This window comes from Sciurus carolinensis, chromosome 8 (genome assembly GCF_902686445.1).
Source record: "Sciurus carolinensis chromosome 8, mSciCar1.2, whole genome shotgun sequence".
Lineage (NCBI taxonomy): Eukaryota > Metazoa > Chordata > Mammalia > Rodentia > Sciuridae > Sciurus > Sciurus carolinensis.
The window spans coordinates 147,022,478-147,040,284 of NC_062220.1; the positions used below are offsets into that span (position 1 = coordinate 147,022,478).

The window sequence follows — 17,807 nt, forward strand, 5'->3', positions numbered from 1 at the left end:
CTTTTTTTCCTGCCTTCTGAGGATGAGATTGGCCATAAACCTCCAAGAATGTAGAAATTCCAGCCAGCTGCCCACAGCTCTCCTTGGAAAAATCTAGAATGTGAGCAGGGCCAGGAAGATCTATTCCAGACCTTTTATATGTTCCCACACCCTATCTGAGAAGGCAAAATGATTTCTGTCTCCTAACTCTCCCTCCTGATTCTTGCAGCCCACCTAGGAAATGCAGACATGATCCAGCCAGGGCTGATCCCTCTGCAGCCCAATCTGGACTTCATGGACACCTTTGAACCTTTCCAGGGTGAGGACCCCAGGGCAGAGGGACCACGGGACCTGGCTGTCCCTGCCTGGCACAGAGCACATTGGTGCTTCCCTTTCAGAAAGAGAGTGGTTAGAATGGACATGGGAGAAGACTTAGAATTTTTCAAAAACTAAACTTTTATTTTGTAGTAACTGCAAAGCCTGGGAAATTTTTCTGAGACATTGCTCCCTCGAAGGAAGTTGGCATTCTCAGAAGGCTTTGTCACCAGTTTGGAGCCTCGGGTTGGCCGTGACTGTGAGCAGTTCTCCCTCTAAGCAACAGAGGGCACTGGTGACACAGCCACCTCCCAGCAAAGGTTCCTGCAGTTAGATCAGGTCCTTGAGCTGCTGCTGTGGACAGGCCTGTGAAAACGCTTGGCCTCGGGAGTTTTCAGTCAACAGTGGTGGTTCTAGACAGGCCTCTTTACCCAGGTTTTCCCTGGGAGGTTGGGTGCTCTCTCTGGCAGCCCTGAGGTAGGGTGGGTTCCAGCCTACATTTGTTGGGTCTGTCTCCTAAGGAACTGTGGGCGCATGCAGCTCAAACCTCCCCTGCACGCCTTGTTCTCTTTTAGACCTCTTCTCTTCCAGTCGCTCCATTTTTGGCTCTATGCTGCCTACACCTGCCTCAGCACCTGTACCAGATCCCAACAGCCCACCTGCTCAGGTAAAAGACGTTGGGGAGTGGCCAGGCGTGGCAGGCTTGGGCTGTTATCATAGTTGGCAGCCAGAGCTAGGTCAGCGACATAACCATGCAGTCACAAGCAAAGCAGTGGGTGTTGCTAGATACAGTGTTGAGCGCCGGGGTCATGTGTAAAGGAATTCCCCAGCCCTCTTCGGAAGCGTTCGTACATACCACAGGTGGGAGACTGTCAGCAAATGCGTGTTCTCCCCTGAGGCTTCTCCTGACCTATGTGTGCAGCTCTATTTTGACCTGTTGAGATAGGATTAGCTAGACAGAACAAAAACACAGATAACTAGTAAAAGTAAGTTCTGTATATTTCTTTCACTTTTTTATTAAGCAGTCAACAAGAGTTGGTTACCAGGTGCTTGGGCTACAGAGCTGAACGAGCTGCCCTGGGAGAGCCCTCTCTGACTGGTGCCTGTGTCCAGTTAGTCACTGGTAACCTGGCACCATCTCCTTCCACCTGACTCAGGGAAGAATTTCTCATAGAGATCGAGGTCTGCACAATTGATTCCTCGTAGCTTTTCCCACTTAAGAAGATGTGGCCTGCCTAGAAGTTGACATCTGAAGCAGTCCTGGGGGAAGCCCTGAGCAGCTGCAGTCCAGGCCGCCTCTGCTCTGTAATAGAAGACAGCAGAGATGGGGGGAGGCCCTTCCTGGACTCCAGAAACCAGATATTCCCAGGCTGCCGTCCAACTGTGTGGAGGCTGTTGCTTTGCCTGAGCTGTGTTATCATTCAGTTCCTAATGGAAACAAGACCCCTGTGGACACCCAGGGGACACAGATCCATTTCCCCAGCACAGCAGCAGAGCGGTGTCACTTCAGCCCCTCAGTCCCAGTGTCTGAAGTCAGGCTTTGCGTAGGGACGGTCTGATCCATGCTGGCCCTTCACTTCTCTTCCTTTCTAGGGGAGTGTCCTGCCAGCCTCCGCTCTGCCCACTGTGAGCCTTCCCGACAGCCTCATCACACCCTCTGCTGCCCCCTCCCTTGACCCCACAGGTGGGCAGGGCTGTGAGCGCGCCTCCCAGACCGAGGACCCGTTTATCCAGCCCACGAACTTTGGTCCCTCGGATCCGCCTCCGAGCGTCCCGCAACCCTTCCTCCCCATCTTTGCCATGCCCGTTCTCTCCCCCAGCCCTGCCCCAGCCCCTGTCCCACCTGCATTACCTTTAGTCCCCCCTCCTGTCACTACCCTGAACCCCCCAACTCTACCTGCCTTTCTGCAGCCGCAGAAGTTTACTGGCGTCAGCAAGTCGCCCCCCGTCATCACCCACACGGCTTCCACCACCCTCACCCACACAGCCTGCACCACCACCTTCAGCCAGAGCCAGGGCCTTGTGATCACAGCCCGCCACCCCACCTCCACCCCATCCCCCTGTGGTCTGGCGTTGTCTCCTGCCCCCCTGCCACCAGCTGCTGGGCCTCTGCAACCTCGTTTGACTTTTGTACACCCCAAACCTGTATCCTTGACTGGAGGGAGGCCCAAGCAGTCCCCCAAAATAGTGCCTGCTTCCAAACCCAAGCCCATGTCTTTGGTGTTGAAGAACGCTCACCTGACCCCAGGTGAGTCAGGGGAGTGCACCAGCATGGGATCTCCAGGGAGGGATGTTCCCCTGTACCAAAGGCTGTCAAATTTGAGGCCACCCCCTCACACACATTTAAGCAAAGCAGAAGTGCCATGGTAATCCATACGTATGATCTGTTCTATTTTCTATTTTGTGTCTTTTTTTAAAGTTAGTATCAACCCACAGTTTGAAAACATATGCGGTCCTGCGGTCCTGGGCTGGGGTTGTGGCTCGGTGGTAGAAAACTTGCCTGGCACATGTGAGGCACTGGGTTCAATCCTTAGCACCACACAAAAATAGATAAAATAAAGATATTATGTCCATCTATAACTAAAATTATTAAAAAAAAAAAAAAGAGAGAGAGAGAGAAAGAAAGCAATTAATTGAACACATGGTCCCAGGCATCTCTTTCCAAAGGTCTATAATGTGTCTCCTTCAAGAAATCGCAAAAGCTGGACATGGTGGCACATGCCTGTGATCCCAGCAACTTGGGAGGCCGAGGCAGGAGGATTGAGAGTTCAAAGCCAGCCTCAGCAAAAGCGAGGCATTAAGCAACTCTAAATAAAGTACAAAATAGGGCTGGGGTTGTGGCTCAGTGGTTAAGTGCCCCTAAGTTCAATATCCAGTATCCCCTCCTCCTGCCAAAAAAAAAAAAAGTTGCAAAATAAACTTAGGTGGCTTTGTCTCCCTGTCCCCTGTGGGAGGGGCCAAGAGGTGGGGGCATACGCTGCTTCTGGGGAGCCAAGCCGTCTGCAGCTCGGGGACTGGGTCAGTAATGGCAGGCCCAGGCCGTCACCTCACCTTCTCCTTGTCCTGTCAGCTGCCTTTTCAGGCCAACCACAAGCAGTGATCATGACGTCAGGCCCTCCGAAGAGAGAAGGAATGTTGGCATCTACCGTGTCCCAGTCCAGTGTGGTCATCGCACCTGCTGCCATCGCTAGGGTGAGGAGGGCCCCAGGTAGACCTCAGTGTCGAATCACCCCAGAGCAGCCTGCATTTGGTCTGCTCTGCTGTGCATCAGCAGTCGGGTGACCAGTCTTTCCTGTGCACCGTAGGCCCCTGGAGTCACAGAGTTCCACAGCAGCGTCCTGGTGACAGACCTCAGCCACAGCACGAGCAGCCAGCCCACCCCTGTCTCCCGGATCTTCTCTCCAAGCACAGTGCAAGACTCCCTGGTGAAGGGCGAGCAGGCCCCGCTGCATGGGGGCAGTCCCCAGGTCCCTGCCACAGGATCCAGTGAGTGTTCACACTCATCAGGGCAGTAGGGACTCCATAAGGAATGAGCAGCTGCCCACAGACCTCTGGGACATGCAGCCTGCAGGTGGCCCAGGTGGGACATGCTGAGTGGTCAGCAGGGTGACTGCAGCAGTGCTCGCGGCAGGCTGCGGGCACAGGCTGCTGACGTACTTGGGCAGCCAGTGTCTTCTGTGAGGGACTCCAGTCTGGAAAGGTAAAGAGTTGAGAGAATTATGAGTCTAGTCCCTAAAGTAAGCTTGGGAAGGCCAAGAGCCAGCACAGCCCTGTTTGTGAGATAGAGGAACCTGGGTTTAGGGAGCCCGACCGTAGTTTGGGGGAAATGATCCAATAGAGAGGAAGTGAACCAGGGGTGTTGGTTCAGTAAAGTGGGGCAGGCCAAGAAGGTTGGAAAGGAAATGTCTCCCTAAGAGACACGAGTGACTAGAGCCACAGAGGTCACAGTGCTGCTCCATTGTGTTCTGTGTGGGTCCAAAGGTGATAGTGGGGATTAATTGAAAATTTCAGGAAGTGGGTAAGATAAAAGTTTAAGAAAGCATATTGGTAGAGTTTAAAGAACAGGAATAAAACAGATACCAGTGTGCTGCACACATAGGGTAAGAATGGGCACCTTACAAACCCTGTGGAAACTCCTGGCTGCCTGGAGGTGTCGTAGTAGGGGGCTGGGTCAGCAGGCGGACCTCTCCTCTAATTGCTGCCACTCCCCGAGACCTGGGACTGCAGAGCTCAGGCTGCGTTCCTGCCCCCAACTGACTGCCCTGTGTCAGGCCTCACCTAGGCTGAGCGGACACTGCAGTTTTACAAGGATTTCTCCAGGTTTTGCTCTGGGGCAAGTTTGGAAGGTTAAAAAATGAACTTGCTAGTCTCAATAGTTGGGGGATCCCTGTGCTGAGGGTCACTAACCTTGCTGCACGATCCTGAGTCCCCTTCTCAGGCTGTGCCCTGAGAGCAGTCTCTGTTCCCAGGTCGAGACTGCCCGAACTCAGGGCAGGCCTCTCCATGTGCATCGGAGCAAAGCCCCAGTCCTCAGTCTCCCCAGAACAACTGCTCAGGGAAATCTGCAGACACCAAAAATGTGGCTGCGTTAAAGGTATGACGCGTCTCTCCTGGGTGGCGATTCCCTCGGCAGGATGGGGAGGGGACCTTGGCAGCTGTGTCCATCTGGAAAGGAGAGCCACTGGTTTGGCCTTGTCTGGTGTACAGCAGGCTGAGGCAGCACCAGAAACATTGAGAGCAGATCGGCCTCCTTGTTGCCTGCCTTCCCCCAGCCAGCCCCATGGTGATGAGGACCTGTCAGAAAGCTCTGGGTGGACCCTGAACCCAGAGATCAGCTCTGAAGCCTCTAGTGTGGCGGAGGTGCAGCTTCGGCTACCACCAGTTGAGGAAAGCAGTGGAGCTGGAAGCCCTGGGTTGGAGAGAAGAGGTGGAGGCTGTAACGTGTCTGCCCACTCGGGCCCCTCATTGGATCCTCTTAGGTGTTTTTTGTTGTTGGTTGTTGGTTTTTGGTTTTTTTGGGCACCAAGGATTGAACTCAGGTGCACTTGGTCACTGAGCCACATCCCCAGCCCTATTTTGTATTTTATTTAAAGACACAGGCTCACTGAGTTTGCTTACTGCCTCACTCTTGCTGAGGCTGGCTTTGAACTCATCATCCTCCTGCCTCAGCCTCCTGAGCTGCTGGAATTACAGGCAGGTGCCACCGCACCCAGCCCCTTCGTTTTTTGCTGTCCTTCTTCCTGCATAGCTCTCATGGCCTATCATGTGCCCCAGGGTCCCAGTCTGCCTCCAGCTGCTCAGCAGCAGGTTGGGCAGTGAGGAGGGATGCGGCCCAAGGTTTGCCCCTTGTCTTAGTGACCAGTCACTTCCCCAGCAGAACCGGCAGATGAAGCATATCTCAGCTGAACAGAAGAGGCGCTTCAACATCAAAATGGGCTTTCACACCCTCAACAGTTTAATCTCCAATAATTCCAAGCCGGTGAGTTGCCTGAGAGCGTTGGGTGGGGGTGACAGGATGGCCCTCTTGTGTGCCTTTGGTACACCAGGTGCTGCCGCCTCTGAGTCACCTGCCCTCCGCAGACCAGCCACGCCATCACGCTGCAGAAGACTATGGAGTACATCACCAAGCTGCAGCAAGAGCGGAGCCAGATGCAGGAGGAGGCCCGGCGGCTGCGGGACGAGATCGAGGAGCTGAACGCCACCATCCTGTGAGGCTTGGCTGGGTGCTCAGCCCCACACATTCACATGGCCCGGGACGGTGGGGCCTTTGGTGGTTTTGTTGCTGATGGAGCCTCTGCTGCAGCGTTTCGCTTTCGCCCTCTGCCCACAGGCCTGTGTTTGTGCCTGGCGGTGGCCCAGCAGCAGGCCAACCCTCCATCTGGTGCCCAGGGTCCTTCTCTGCCTCCAGCTGTTTTCAGAGCTTTCCCTGATTCCTCCTGTTGTTTCAGCTCCTGCCAGCAGCTGCTCCCCGACACAGGAGTCTCTCTCACCCGGCTCCAGTTTGATCACATGAGAGACATGTTTGACGAATACGTGAAAAGTCGGATCCTGCAGAATTGGAAGTTTTGGATTGTATCTTTGGGGTTTTGTTCTTCCCTCCCATCGGCAGCGTACGGAAGCAGCACAGTGACACTCCATTCCCTTAGAAAGTTCTTTGCGTGGTTGTCACTGGTTCATCAAGCTAGGCAGTGCTAGGTTCTCTCTCAGAGGAGGGAGGTCTGTTCTGGCCCGGCCTGCATCCAGGGCTAGCACCTCCAGGGCGCTTCACAGGAGAAGCCAGGGAGGCCAAAAGGCTGACTTTTCTTTCTAGGTTTGCAAAAAATGCTGGAGCCACCAGCAGAGGCAGCAAGAGGGGAAGGAAGAGGGGTCTCTGTCCAGCAACCTTTTTAGTTTCTACTACAGGGAGGGGCGCCTGCCCCACTGACAGGCAGAAACAGGGCTTATGGAATCAGAGTGGCAGAGCCAAGCGCCATGGTGCACGCCTGTAATGCTCTAAGCAACATAGTGAACCCGTCTCAGAAAAAGAACCGGGATGTGGCTCAGTGGTTAAGCACCTCTGGGCTCAATCCCTGGCACCAAAAAAGAAGAAGAAAAAAAATTGACAGTGGCAGAACCTGGATTTAAAACCAGTTCCCTCAGACTCCTTTGTGTTTGTGCCACCTGGCTTTGAGTGTCCTGGGTGCTGGGCCATGTCTTTGCCTTCCAAATGGCAGTATGACTCTTACAGGGACAGCTTCTGCCTGGTCATTCCCCACCCAGCTTCCACTCTGCCTCCGATGAGTAAGCTGGTCAGCTGTGACGTGGGGCCAGGGTCTGGCAGTTGGAGGAGACAGGCACATGGCATGAGGGGATCACAGCTGCAGCAGTCAAGCAGGGCAGAGTGCCTGTGTGCTCGTGTGGGTGGTTGTAAGTGAAGAGACGACAGACCCATCATGGTACTCAGCTTGCTTTGGTGTCACTGTCTGGCCCTGTCTCACCTCCTGTCATTAGTGGAGCCAGCTGGTGTCTCAAGTGAGTTAGAACCTGTCTGGTACAACACTACACTCCTCATGGACAGCCCGCATGGAGTGCCTTCACTGAGCGTACCTAGGATGGTGTGGCACTCGGCTCAGGAAGCAGCAAGGAGCAAGAAGACAAGCCCCTGCAGACAGCTGCTCCTCAGTGCGCTTTGGGCCTCCTGGGTTAGGTAAATATCTGCCCACAGCATTGTACTAGGACCTGTGTCCGCCTTCTGCTCACTCAGTAGTGGTAGTTAGAGCAAACTGTCTAGTCACACGAGGACACAGCTTGCCTGGAGACAAGACTGTCTCTCTGACTCTCTAATCAACAACCTGGCTGACACTTGCCAGTCCGGGGGAATCGGGAGGCAAACCTGGCTGCAGCGGGGCTTCTGCTTCCCTCAGCCACAAGTCCTCTGGCCCTGCTCCATGCTCGCCTTCTCCTTAACCCAAGCCCTGCAGTTTAGCATCATCATCAAGCCGCTGTTTGAGTCCTTCAAAGGGATGGTGTCCACCCGCAGCCTGGAGGAGCTGCAGCAGACAGCACTGTCCTGGCTGGACCAGCACTGCTCCCTGCCCATCCTCAGGCCAAGTGAGTCGGGTGGTTGGTGCTGGTCCTGGAGGGAGGGAGGCCTTTAGCTGGAGTCGGTGCCTAGGAAATCGTGCCAGCAGTGCCAGGGTGAGGATGCTGCTGCACAGGAGGCCCCGGCCCAAAAAGGTGCTGCAAGGGCAGGAGCAGATCCCTAAGCTGCCGGCCCCATGTCTCCCGTGGGATCAGCCCGGCCTCCGTTCTTGAGCACCTGTTACTTGCTAGGTGGTTTAATTCCTACAACACTGATGAAGCTCTTCCCAGACACGAAGGTTACAGAAGCTTAGCATTTAAACAGACGGGCTCTGTGGGGTTCATGCAGCTTCTGCAAGGACTGGAGAGCTGCACACCGGTGGGTGTGGGGGGCACGGGGCCTTCCCGGGGGTCCTCCCTGCAGTGGCTCCAGCTGTTATCATCATGCCTGAAAAATCATCATGTGGCGTGTTGTATATGAAGTCATATGCTCTGCATGCCGTGGGGCCCTCCCTGTCCCCAGCTGACGTGCCCTTTGTCTTTCAGTGGTGTTGAGTACCCTCCGGCAGCTGAGCATCACCACCTCTGTTCTGACAGACCCATCCCAGCTGCCAGAGCAGGCATCAGAAGCTGTCACCAGGATTGGCAAGAGATCAGGGGAATCCTAGCCACGTAGCTGGCGCGTGACTGCGTGAGAGGCCTAGAGACCTGACTGTCCCTGCTCTTCCTGACACATAGCCTTGGGCCTCCCTCTACTCTGCTGGCTGTCAGGATGCCATGCTCAGGGCATGCCCACAGCAATAGCCCATCTTGGGAACCCCTTGCTGTGACCTCTCTCACTCAGTGACCTCAGTCACCAACCTCCCCTGCCCACAGGGCAGCCCAGACAAAGGGAAATGCGCCTTTCTAGTCCTGACCTGCTGGTGGCCTGTTTGGGTTGGACCAGTGAGTAAAGCAGATGGGACAGGGAGACGAAGCCTAATCCTGCTAGTGGAGACCTCCAGGGTCCCTCTGATTTCCTGTCGTGAGACTTCCTGCCCTACACCTCGTCTCCCTGCACTCCTCTGGTGATCCTGCCCCGGGGCGGGTGGAGGCCTTGCTCCTTCCCCTGAACCTGACGGCACCTGTCCCTTGTGGACGACCTGGGCTTCAGTTCCAGCTTTGGCTGGGTGGACTGCCTTCTTCTGCCCCACCAGCTGCTAGGGGAAGTGCCTTCCTCCCAGACCCTGGAGCACAGGGCAGAGCAGAGGTGCCGGCATACACAGCATTGCAGAGTGGCTGCTTGGCTCAGGCCCTGCAGTCCCACCTGGCATTGTACTCTCTTCAGTGCTGCTGGGGACTTGGCCCAAGGCTTGTCCGGGTGTCCCCGCGCAGCTGAGGCACTCTGCCCTTGACCTGCACCCACCTCCACCCAGTGGCCAAGGAAGAGGGGTGTGCCCCAGGAACTGTTTCCCCAAGTTCCCATATTCAGAAGGCCACGGCCTCGCTGCTGTAGTTAGCTGGCCATCTTTTCTGATGGTGTTCAGCTGGGAGCCCCAAACAAGGGCAGGTCTTGGACCAAATGTCAGCATGCTCAAAGTCTGGCCTGTCTAATGTTTGGGGGTCAAGGGGGTCTGCCCTCTGAGCTATCTGCAGGTGTCTCCTGGGTCAGATGTGAACGACTGCACTCAGATTTGGTGCAGTGGAGGCGTGACTGGAGGGTGGCAGGCATCCAAAGGCACAGGGGTCCCTAGTGCATGCTGCAGCTGGAAGGGATGCGGAAGGACAGGTGGGCAGCCCAGTCGGTCCCTGCCCTCTCTCTACTGCTTCTGCGCACAGCTGCAGGTGGCCGGGTGCTCTCCCCTGCACTCAGGTATACTCCTGGAAGGAATGTGCTGCTCTGTCCTTTCAACCCTGGCCTCCTGCCTGGCCTCACCCTCATGCCTGCCTGCAGCATCCTGAAGGAGCCACCTGAGGAGAAGCCCTGGGCTGCCCTTGAGGTTCCAACCCATGCATGGGCTGCCAGTTCCACCTCAGCCTTGGTGGCAGAGGATGGAGAAGGGCGGACTCTCCTCAACCACTGGCTGAGCCACCCTCTCTGTAGTGGACCCCTGACTGGCCACCTGCTCCCTTGTCTGCACTTCTGCCCCATGTGGGAACAGCGTGGTGGCACCCCTCAGCCACCTCAGAAAATGTGTTTACAGGCTGAGGGGTGAGCAAGACGTGGGCGCTGGTCCTTGGGACTTGCACTGGGAGATGGTCATGGAATTCATCCCTTACCCAGGTTGATTCCAGGTTCCCCTCAGAAGGTTAAGGCCACAGTGGTAAGAGTCCCATTAGGATCAGAAGGAAGAGAGGGACACCAGACATTGCTGGGAGGGCCTCATGGAGGACCCAGGCCCAGCCCCTTCCCACTCCTGTGCCTTGTAACCTGCAGATGATGCAGCAGCAGCCAAGACTCCCCGCTCCGCCGGCTGGGAGAACTGAAGACAGCAAAGCTTGGCGGGATGTGAAATCGGCCTCTTGCTTCTTTGGCCTCCCTCTCCCTTTTGCTGAATTCTGCTCATGGTTCTGTCTCCTCAGATAGCGAAGGCTGTTAGGTCACGTGAGACTGGACCGGGTGTGTGTGGGCGTGTGGGCGTGCATGCCTGTCTGTGTCTGAGGCGGGCTTCTCTCTTGGTGCTCCTGAGTGTTGTGGCCGTGAGGCCACAGTGCTGTCTCTGCTTCAGACGGGATTGTTTCTTGCCCTGGAAATTTTCTTGGTTTATAATTTTGCCTGATGAAAATGGGCAAGAAGGAAGGGCCTGTCCTTGACTTTTGTCCCAAGCTTCCCTGGCTGGCGTTTGGGGCAGCCAAGGCCGTGCTGCCAGCAACCTTCCGTGGCGCTCCCCTGCGCTGGAGTTTGTTTACACCTCTTTCCACCCCCATTCCCGTGCCCGCCCCTTGTCAGTGCTGACACTCTGGAGAATGAGAACATTGACATGGAGAGATGAAACCAGAGGCCAGCGGGCGGAGACATCTCCGCAGTTGTTTCTGTGAAATCTTCTGAAGCCATCAGTGTCCCTGCAAGCAGCTCTGCTTGTTCTTTCACTATGAGTGGGAGACCACGGTGGGGTGGGACCAGGGGCTTTTGCAGGTCACACTATCTGTCACCTTCCTGGGGCCTGACCCTATGACAAGCCAGCCAGTGGTTTTTCACAGCACTCGGGAGTCTGCGCTGACGACGCACTGGGTCTTGTGGAGGAAGACTGGAGAGCAGTGGAGCCCAGCCCTGCCCCCGCCCCTGCCACCCACAGGGAGCGTTGCGTGCTCTTGTGACCCAATTTAATCCCATGCACTGTACTTGGGGTCTGACCCCACCCCTTTTCCAGAGCTGGGTCCTGAATGTTTCTGTGCGGTGACTGAGATGACCACTTGGATTCTCAGAGGACACAGCACACAGACCCAGGCAATGCCCAGACCCCAGCTGTGCTCCGGTGCAGGAGTAAGGTGGCAGATAGCACTGGGCCACCTGTGGCCAGCAGCCCGCTGGGTGTCTGGAGGGTCATGGGTCCTGGCCCCCACTGGCTTTCCTAGCCTCAGCCAGGGCTCGGCTCCTCTCTTCCCTGGCTCCCAGGTGGGCAGGCTTGGAGGGGACATCACCCCTCCTTGATTTCAGAAGCCCCTTTCCCTTTGTCCTCACTGGACCCCCTGAGGCCTCCCATCGAAGGTGCATGGGAGCCTTTCCCCATTGGGGCAGTGCCTCCAGGCAGCACCACCACTGCAAGAGAACTGGCTTTGCGAAGTGTCTTCCAGTGGCCTGTGCAGTGGGGAGCGTTGGGAGCGCCAGCAGGTGCCGTCTGCTGGGATGTTCATGCAGCAGAAGGACGTGGCTTCCGACCCCGTCCCCTCGGTGCCTGCTAGTATTAAAGAGGACTGAACCACGTCTGACCACGTGTGCAGGCACGAGACAGTGAGGTAGCAATGGAAGAGCTTGAAAGCTCAATAGGCTTGACACTCGAACGGTTTGGTAGGCAGCTTGGCCACCATCTGCAGGCCACTCCAAAGTGCGTGGGCAGCTTGTCAGAGGCCCTAGGAATGGGGTTGGCCTATGCCTCTCGCAGGGCAGGCCTTGCGGGTGGGCCAGGCTGGGTCAGTCACCGACTGTTCTGAAAACAGGCGCCTCACCCAGCTCACCAGACCAGGCTGCTCAATGGCACGTGTAAAATCCAACCTTTAAGGAAGAAGGGAGCTCTTCGTGTTGAATGTAGACTGTGTTTGTCCTCACGCTTGCACAGGCCTGCGTGTGTGTGTGTTTACTTCATGGAGTTTTATTTTTATAAAATTCCTTTCCAGTTATTTAGCAAAACTCACCTCCATCTGGCTTTCAAACTTTGGATCCAGTCATATCCTGGGTGTAGTGAACTTGGCGCATTCTCTTGGGCGTTTCCTAGTGGAGATCTGGTGTTCTCTGGAGGGTGGGAGAAGCCAAAGTTTTACACATTTCCTTCTGAGATTTGCATCCTGCAGGTGGGAAGGCCTAAAGGGCTTGGCCTCTCCCAGGTAGTTCCTCCGGGGAGCACCCAGTGCCCCTCCCTGTGCCGATTTGAATCTTCACAGCCCCCCACCGACCCAGGGCAGCGGGCTCACTGGCTTGTTCTGTAGCGCCACGGCTGCAAAGCACGTTCTGTTCCTCTTTCAGGTTTCAGTTACGTACATGGCTAATTTTTTCTGTTGTGAACTTCAGTGACTGCAGGGCTGCTTTGAGGAGGTGGTTATACCTGGGGATATGAAAACCCAAAGCAGGAAAGGGTCTGGTTTGACCAGAGGCTCCTGGCCAGCATCACCTGAGCGCAGCCTCTGGCGCTCTGCTGTCAAGAAGCCTGTTTCCACCAGCTGTATTCAACACTACAATGCATTTTTTAAACTATATTTGCATCTAAGACAATTAAAAAAAAACTTATTTTTTTGAAAAGCTGTTCTGTGTGCCCTTCAATGCTGCCTATCGAGCTGGGGGTGAGGCAAAGCAAGGAGGCCAGACCTTGGGAGATGTAGATTCAGCCTGGAACGGAGGACTCGGGGTGAGTGGGTGACACTTTAACCACTGCTCCCTCCCTGGCCCAGCCATACCGACCTTCTCCAAATTCCACCATTAGCACCTTTTAAGATCCTGCCCACGATATGGAACTGGGCTCAAGTCAGTGGAAAGAACACAACAGATGCCTGTTGCTTAGCTCTGAAACCAGGCTCCTTCCAGCCGGAAGGGATCTGCGGACCGTCGCCTTTCTCTGCAGGGTGTGGTCCTCATGGCCCCAGGTCTTGCTGTGTTGCATGAAGAGTTTCCTTGGCGTCCTGGGGGTCCGATCAGACAAGAGCCTGTGCCTCAGCCACTCAAGTCGAGGTAGACTCGGGCGCTGTCCTGTGAAACAAGCCAGCGGCTCCCTACAGGGCTCGCTCCCCCATCTGCCGCCCTGTGCAGGCACCAGGGCCAGGCTGGGCGGCGAGGAGTGGAGGAAGATGGTGTGGAAGAGGAGACGCTAGACCTCTGCACCTAAACAGAAGGCCACCCCAAGGTCCCGGGGCCATGGCCGTGATGTGGCGCCTACACTCTTAATTCCAATGCTCCTGGGACATGGTTCCCCCGGCAGAGCCACTGCGCAGGGGACTGTCACCTCCCCTGTGAGTGCAGGCTTCTTTAGGACCACCGTCTTTCTGGACACCCCTCCAGGATGCCCTGCCCACCCCCCAGTTGCCAAGCCCACACCTGGGAGAATCGCCCTGATGCCCCTCTTCTCTCTCCCTCGTCCTTCATCCTGACACCAAGAACATCCCAATTTCCTCCAAATCCGTCCTCCACTCTCCGCATCCTACGGCCACGGGCGTGTCTGGGTTGCCAGCTGCTCACGTGAGCTCCAGCCCATCGGCTGAGCCCCTCACACTGAGGGCTGTTCTGCTGGGCCTCCAGGGTTCCCAGGGGCAGCCCTGGGCACTGCACAAGCCCTCTCCCGCCCACCCAACCCCACCATGAAGCTGCCCCTCCAGCGCAGCGGTGCCGCGCCTGCCCAGGACACTCATGTTTGTGATCATTCGGTTGATCTCCCTATTACAACAAGGGTCCTGGGCAGAGAACTGGCCCATGGCGGGGGCAGGGTAATGTGGAATGAACTCAGTCCCAGGCCCACCCCAGCCACCCCACACCCTCAGAGAGGTGGAGGCGGGCAGGGAGATGGGAGCCAGCAGGTACAGATGTCAGGCTAAAGAAGGGGTTGAGTCTTGAGATGATAGAGTTGACGCCTGAATTTCAGTAATTTGGGTTGCAGATGTAACAGTAATCTCCAAATGCCATTACAGGCATTTCATCTTTTATTTTATTTCTTTATTTGGTATTGGGGATTGAACTCAGGGATGTTTTACCACAGAGCTATTCGTGAGGTCTGAACCCAGTCATTTTTATTTTGAGACAGGGTCTTGCTGAGTTGTGTAGGGCTTTGCTAAATTGCTGAGGCTGGCCTCAAACTTGTGATCCTCCTGCCTCAGCCTCCTGAATATGCCTCTGTGCCCCCATAAAAGCATTTCATTCATCCTGATGTGGCCTTGGTTTTATGGACAACAGTCTTGCTTCTTATTGTTGGTAGCTCTTTTTGTGTATCAAGATTTGAATTTAAACCTATGTAGGGTGATTGCACTTGTCCTGTATTTTAATAAACATGCTTTTTAACTTTTTAGTTCTGAAAAATCTCCAGTACACCCAGAGTAGAGAAGGCATTGATGAACCATCATCCACTTCAGCAATGGTCAACTGCAGGCCAGTTTTGTTCCATTTATACCTCAGTCCTACCTCCATTATTTCAAAGCAAATCCAAGGTACAGTATAGATTTCACCCATTACTAGCAAATGTGCTCTTTAATACCATTTCCAGAATTGCATAGAATCCTGCAGTGTCGGTCACTGAAAAGGTCCCAAAGGCTTTGTGAAAAGCTATAAAAGTCACCCTCGGTGAGAAACCTGGAGAATGGGGTATTGTGATTGATCAGATTTTCTGTTTCGCTGAATCATTAGCTAGAAAACCCTGTTGTTTAGCGAGGGGAAAAGCTTTCTAAGATAAGAGTCTACTTTCCTGCCTAAGTGGGCATAATCTCTTGATCTAGGGTGACTGATCTGAGCTGGGGGAGGGGACCCGACAGGGCTGGTGGTTCCATGACTGCTGTGTGGTGGGAGTGAGGCCTGGGGAGCAGGGGTCAGCACCCTCACCCGCCCTCCTCCCAGGCTTGTCCCCACTGCCTCCAGCAGCGGAGTGTCACTGACCTGCACCAGGGTCCCCACCAGCTCCTCCCTTGACGTCCCTCCTCACCCGCTTTCCCCTTTGATCAAGCCTGGAGCGCCCAAGGCTTAATTTGTGTGAGGTCGGGGAATGGGTATTGAACCTGAGCAGAGGGGCCTTGTGAGACCCCAGAGGAGCTGGAACCTGGGCCAGGAGCCGTCAGGACGAGCCCGCAGGGAAGAGCGGGTTTCAAAGGAAGAAGCCTTTGCCAGACCTCTGCTCTCTGGTCAGGTGTGCCTCCAGTCCCTGTCTCCCCAGGGCCTTTCTGCTCTTGCCCTCCTGCCCGAGTGTCCTTTTCTCCATTGACCCATTCATCTCACAGGTTTCCCTGCCTCAGGCCCCTCCGCCAACCAACCTTTCTGTGACCTTCAGCCTCCCTGCTGACCGCCATCCCCAGGGACGCCCCCTCCTCCTCTCCCCTTCCCCGCTCCCATGGGGAGGCTCCCCGCTACTCCCTCAGGGGCACAGAGCCTCCTTTCGGCCCGCCCGCAGCCTCTGGCCTGGACAACACAGTGTCCTCGTGGTTCACCTTGGGGGCTCCTCCTTCAGTCGCCACCCACAAGGCCAGAATGGCCATTCTTAAGACCCCCGATGGTGGCCTTGGGCTTAAACTTCCTGAGGCTCCCACTGTGCTTAGAGTGAGATCTCGGTCCTCACCGGGAGGCCTGCGGGCCGGCCTGCCGGCTGCCCTGGGAAAGCGACAACCTGGGACTTGGATTGTCCCCTATGGTGGACTGAACGACGCCCGGCCATTGCGGGGACTGAACGTGCTAGGTGGACCGCGAGCTCCCGTGGAGTGGCAGCTCTTGCTGTTTCTCGTTTCTCGTCATCTTCCAAGTTCTCACTCTTGCTAGGGCCACCCCTTGGGCCACTGTCCTTGGTAGATCCTGGAGGCATTCCGGAGTCCACTCTCCCCCGGCAGCCTGCCCTCCGCTTCTCCTCTGCCAAATGTGCGATTTATTTTCTCCAAAATGTCACCGACAGTACATCCATTCGACGTATGTGACTGGCTCCGGTCAGGGTCATCTCCTAGCAGATTCTTCCTGATCCAAAGGGGCAGCTTGCGGAACACCATCCCTTCAAACCTCCGCCCCTCCTATCCCCCGCCAGAGCACCGCTGCCGCTCTTCCAGAGTAAGGCCCCGTGCCTTGCCCAGCGCTCGGGACAGCACCAGCTTCGCCTCCCTTCACCCCGGGATCCCGGGTTCCAGCATGGCCACGTCTTCCCGACCTCTGCCGTCCTGTCCCTTCCCCACCCTGAACTCCTGGTGCTTCCTCTCACTCCCCGTGGCCTGCCTGACCTGGCCCACCACACCTCAGACTCCGAACTCTCACCGGCACACCATGTCTGTCACCCATCACATGACACCTTCTGCCTGGTGATGTAACTTGATGCCACCTTCACAGCACCATTCTGCCTTAAGGACGGGGACCACATCTCATGTTATCAGACATCTTGCCTAGCATGCAGCTTCTGTACCCCAGGTACTTAGTAAGGTCATGATTTAAATCACATCTACCACTCCCTGCCAGGGTGGTGCAACGGCCCGGTGAAGCAGGTGCTATTATTATCCCCACTTTAGAGATAAGGAAATTGAGGCCAGGAGAGTTGCATAACTTGCCCAGCGTCACTACCTCGAGTGCTGCTCTGAGCTGTAGACCCCGTGGGGAGGCCCCGTCATAAGCCCAGAGCCCAGCCCCCCACCGGGGGCAGCAGCAGACATGCGCTGGCATCTCATTGCCATTGTCCCGTACTTATCTTCAAAACGCCCTTAGGCATTATTACCCTCCTCTCACACCAAGCCTTACCTCTCGTCGTGAGAACACTTGACCAACCAGGAACAGAAGGGACTTCCTCAGCCTGATAAAGGGCTTCTGGGAAAAGCCCACAGCTAACACTGTGTCGAATAGTGAAAGAAACTTTCCACCAAGATCAGGAGCAAGACAAGAGGCCTGCTGGCCTCTCTTGTCACGTGGCCGGAGGGTCTATCAGAGCCCTTAGGCAAGACAAAGAAACACAGGCAATCAGTCTGGGAAGCAGGAAGTAGAATTATTTCTCTCTTCCCCATCCTCATCAGGCCTGACCCTGCTTAGTGTCTGAGGTCAGGTGACAGTGGGTGCATCGGGGTGGTATGGCCACAGACAATTAAACTGTGTGAACATGTAGATGACCTGATTCTATAGATAGGAACCGTAGAAGGATGCATACACACACGCCCCCGTTAGAGCTAGTGAGTTCCGCAGAGTTGCAGGAAACAAGATCAGTATACAAAAGTGAACTATATTTCTGAACACTAGCAATAAACAACCCAAAAATAAAATTAAGAAAACAGTTCCATGTACGATACCATCAGAGAATAAAATCCTTCAGAACAAACTTAACCAAGGAAGTGCAAGAAGAATGTTACACTGAATACTACACAACATTATTGAAGAATATTATTTAGCCATAAAAAGGAATGAACTAATGATACATTCTACAATATGGATGGACTTCAAAAGCACGCTAAGTGAAAGAAGCCACATACATAAAGTCACATTATACAATGCCATTCAAATGAAATTTCCAGAGTAGATATGTTCACAGAGACAGTACAGATTGATGGTTGCCAGGGGATGGGGGTAGGGTTGAGTGGGTTTTGCCAGCTTAATTGTTATAGGGTCTTTTGGAGAT

At 55.1% G+C, this 17,807-nt stretch overlaps 1 protein-coding gene across 4 annotated transcripts in view; it reads left to right on the forward strand.

Moving 5' to 3' along the window:
* Mlxip (MLX interacting protein) overlaps positions 1–12,790 on the forward strand; it is a 53,683-nt gene extending 40,893 nt beyond the window's left edge. The window contains exons 7-18 of one of the 4 annotated variants that reach the window (XM_047560574.1): positions 209–298; positions 870–961; positions 1,888–1,920; positions 2,206–2,542; positions 3,365–3,486; positions 3,600–3,780; positions 4,764–4,888; positions 5,669–5,773; positions 5,875–6,002; positions 6,243–6,366; positions 7,755–7,884; positions 8,401–12,790. In XM_047560574.1, coding sequence (XP_047416530.1) covers positions 209–298; positions 870–961; positions 1,888–1,920; positions 2,206–2,542; positions 3,365–3,486; positions 3,600–3,780; positions 4,764–4,888; positions 5,669–5,773; positions 5,875–6,002; positions 6,243–6,366; positions 7,755–7,884; positions 8,401–8,522 — 1,589 coding nt within the window. In that variant the 3' untranslated portion in view covers positions 8,523–12,790. Of the gene's footprint in view, positions 1–208; positions 299–869; positions 962–1,887; positions 2,543–3,364; positions 3,487–3,599; positions 3,781–4,763; positions 4,889–5,668; positions 5,774–5,840; positions 6,003–6,242; positions 6,367–7,754; positions 7,885–8,400 lie in introns of those variants that run through there. The other 3 variants (XM_047560572.1, XM_047560573.1, XR_007109768.1) reach the window with 3 other exon arrangements.
* Positions 12,791–17,807: the final 5,017 nt, after the last annotated feature.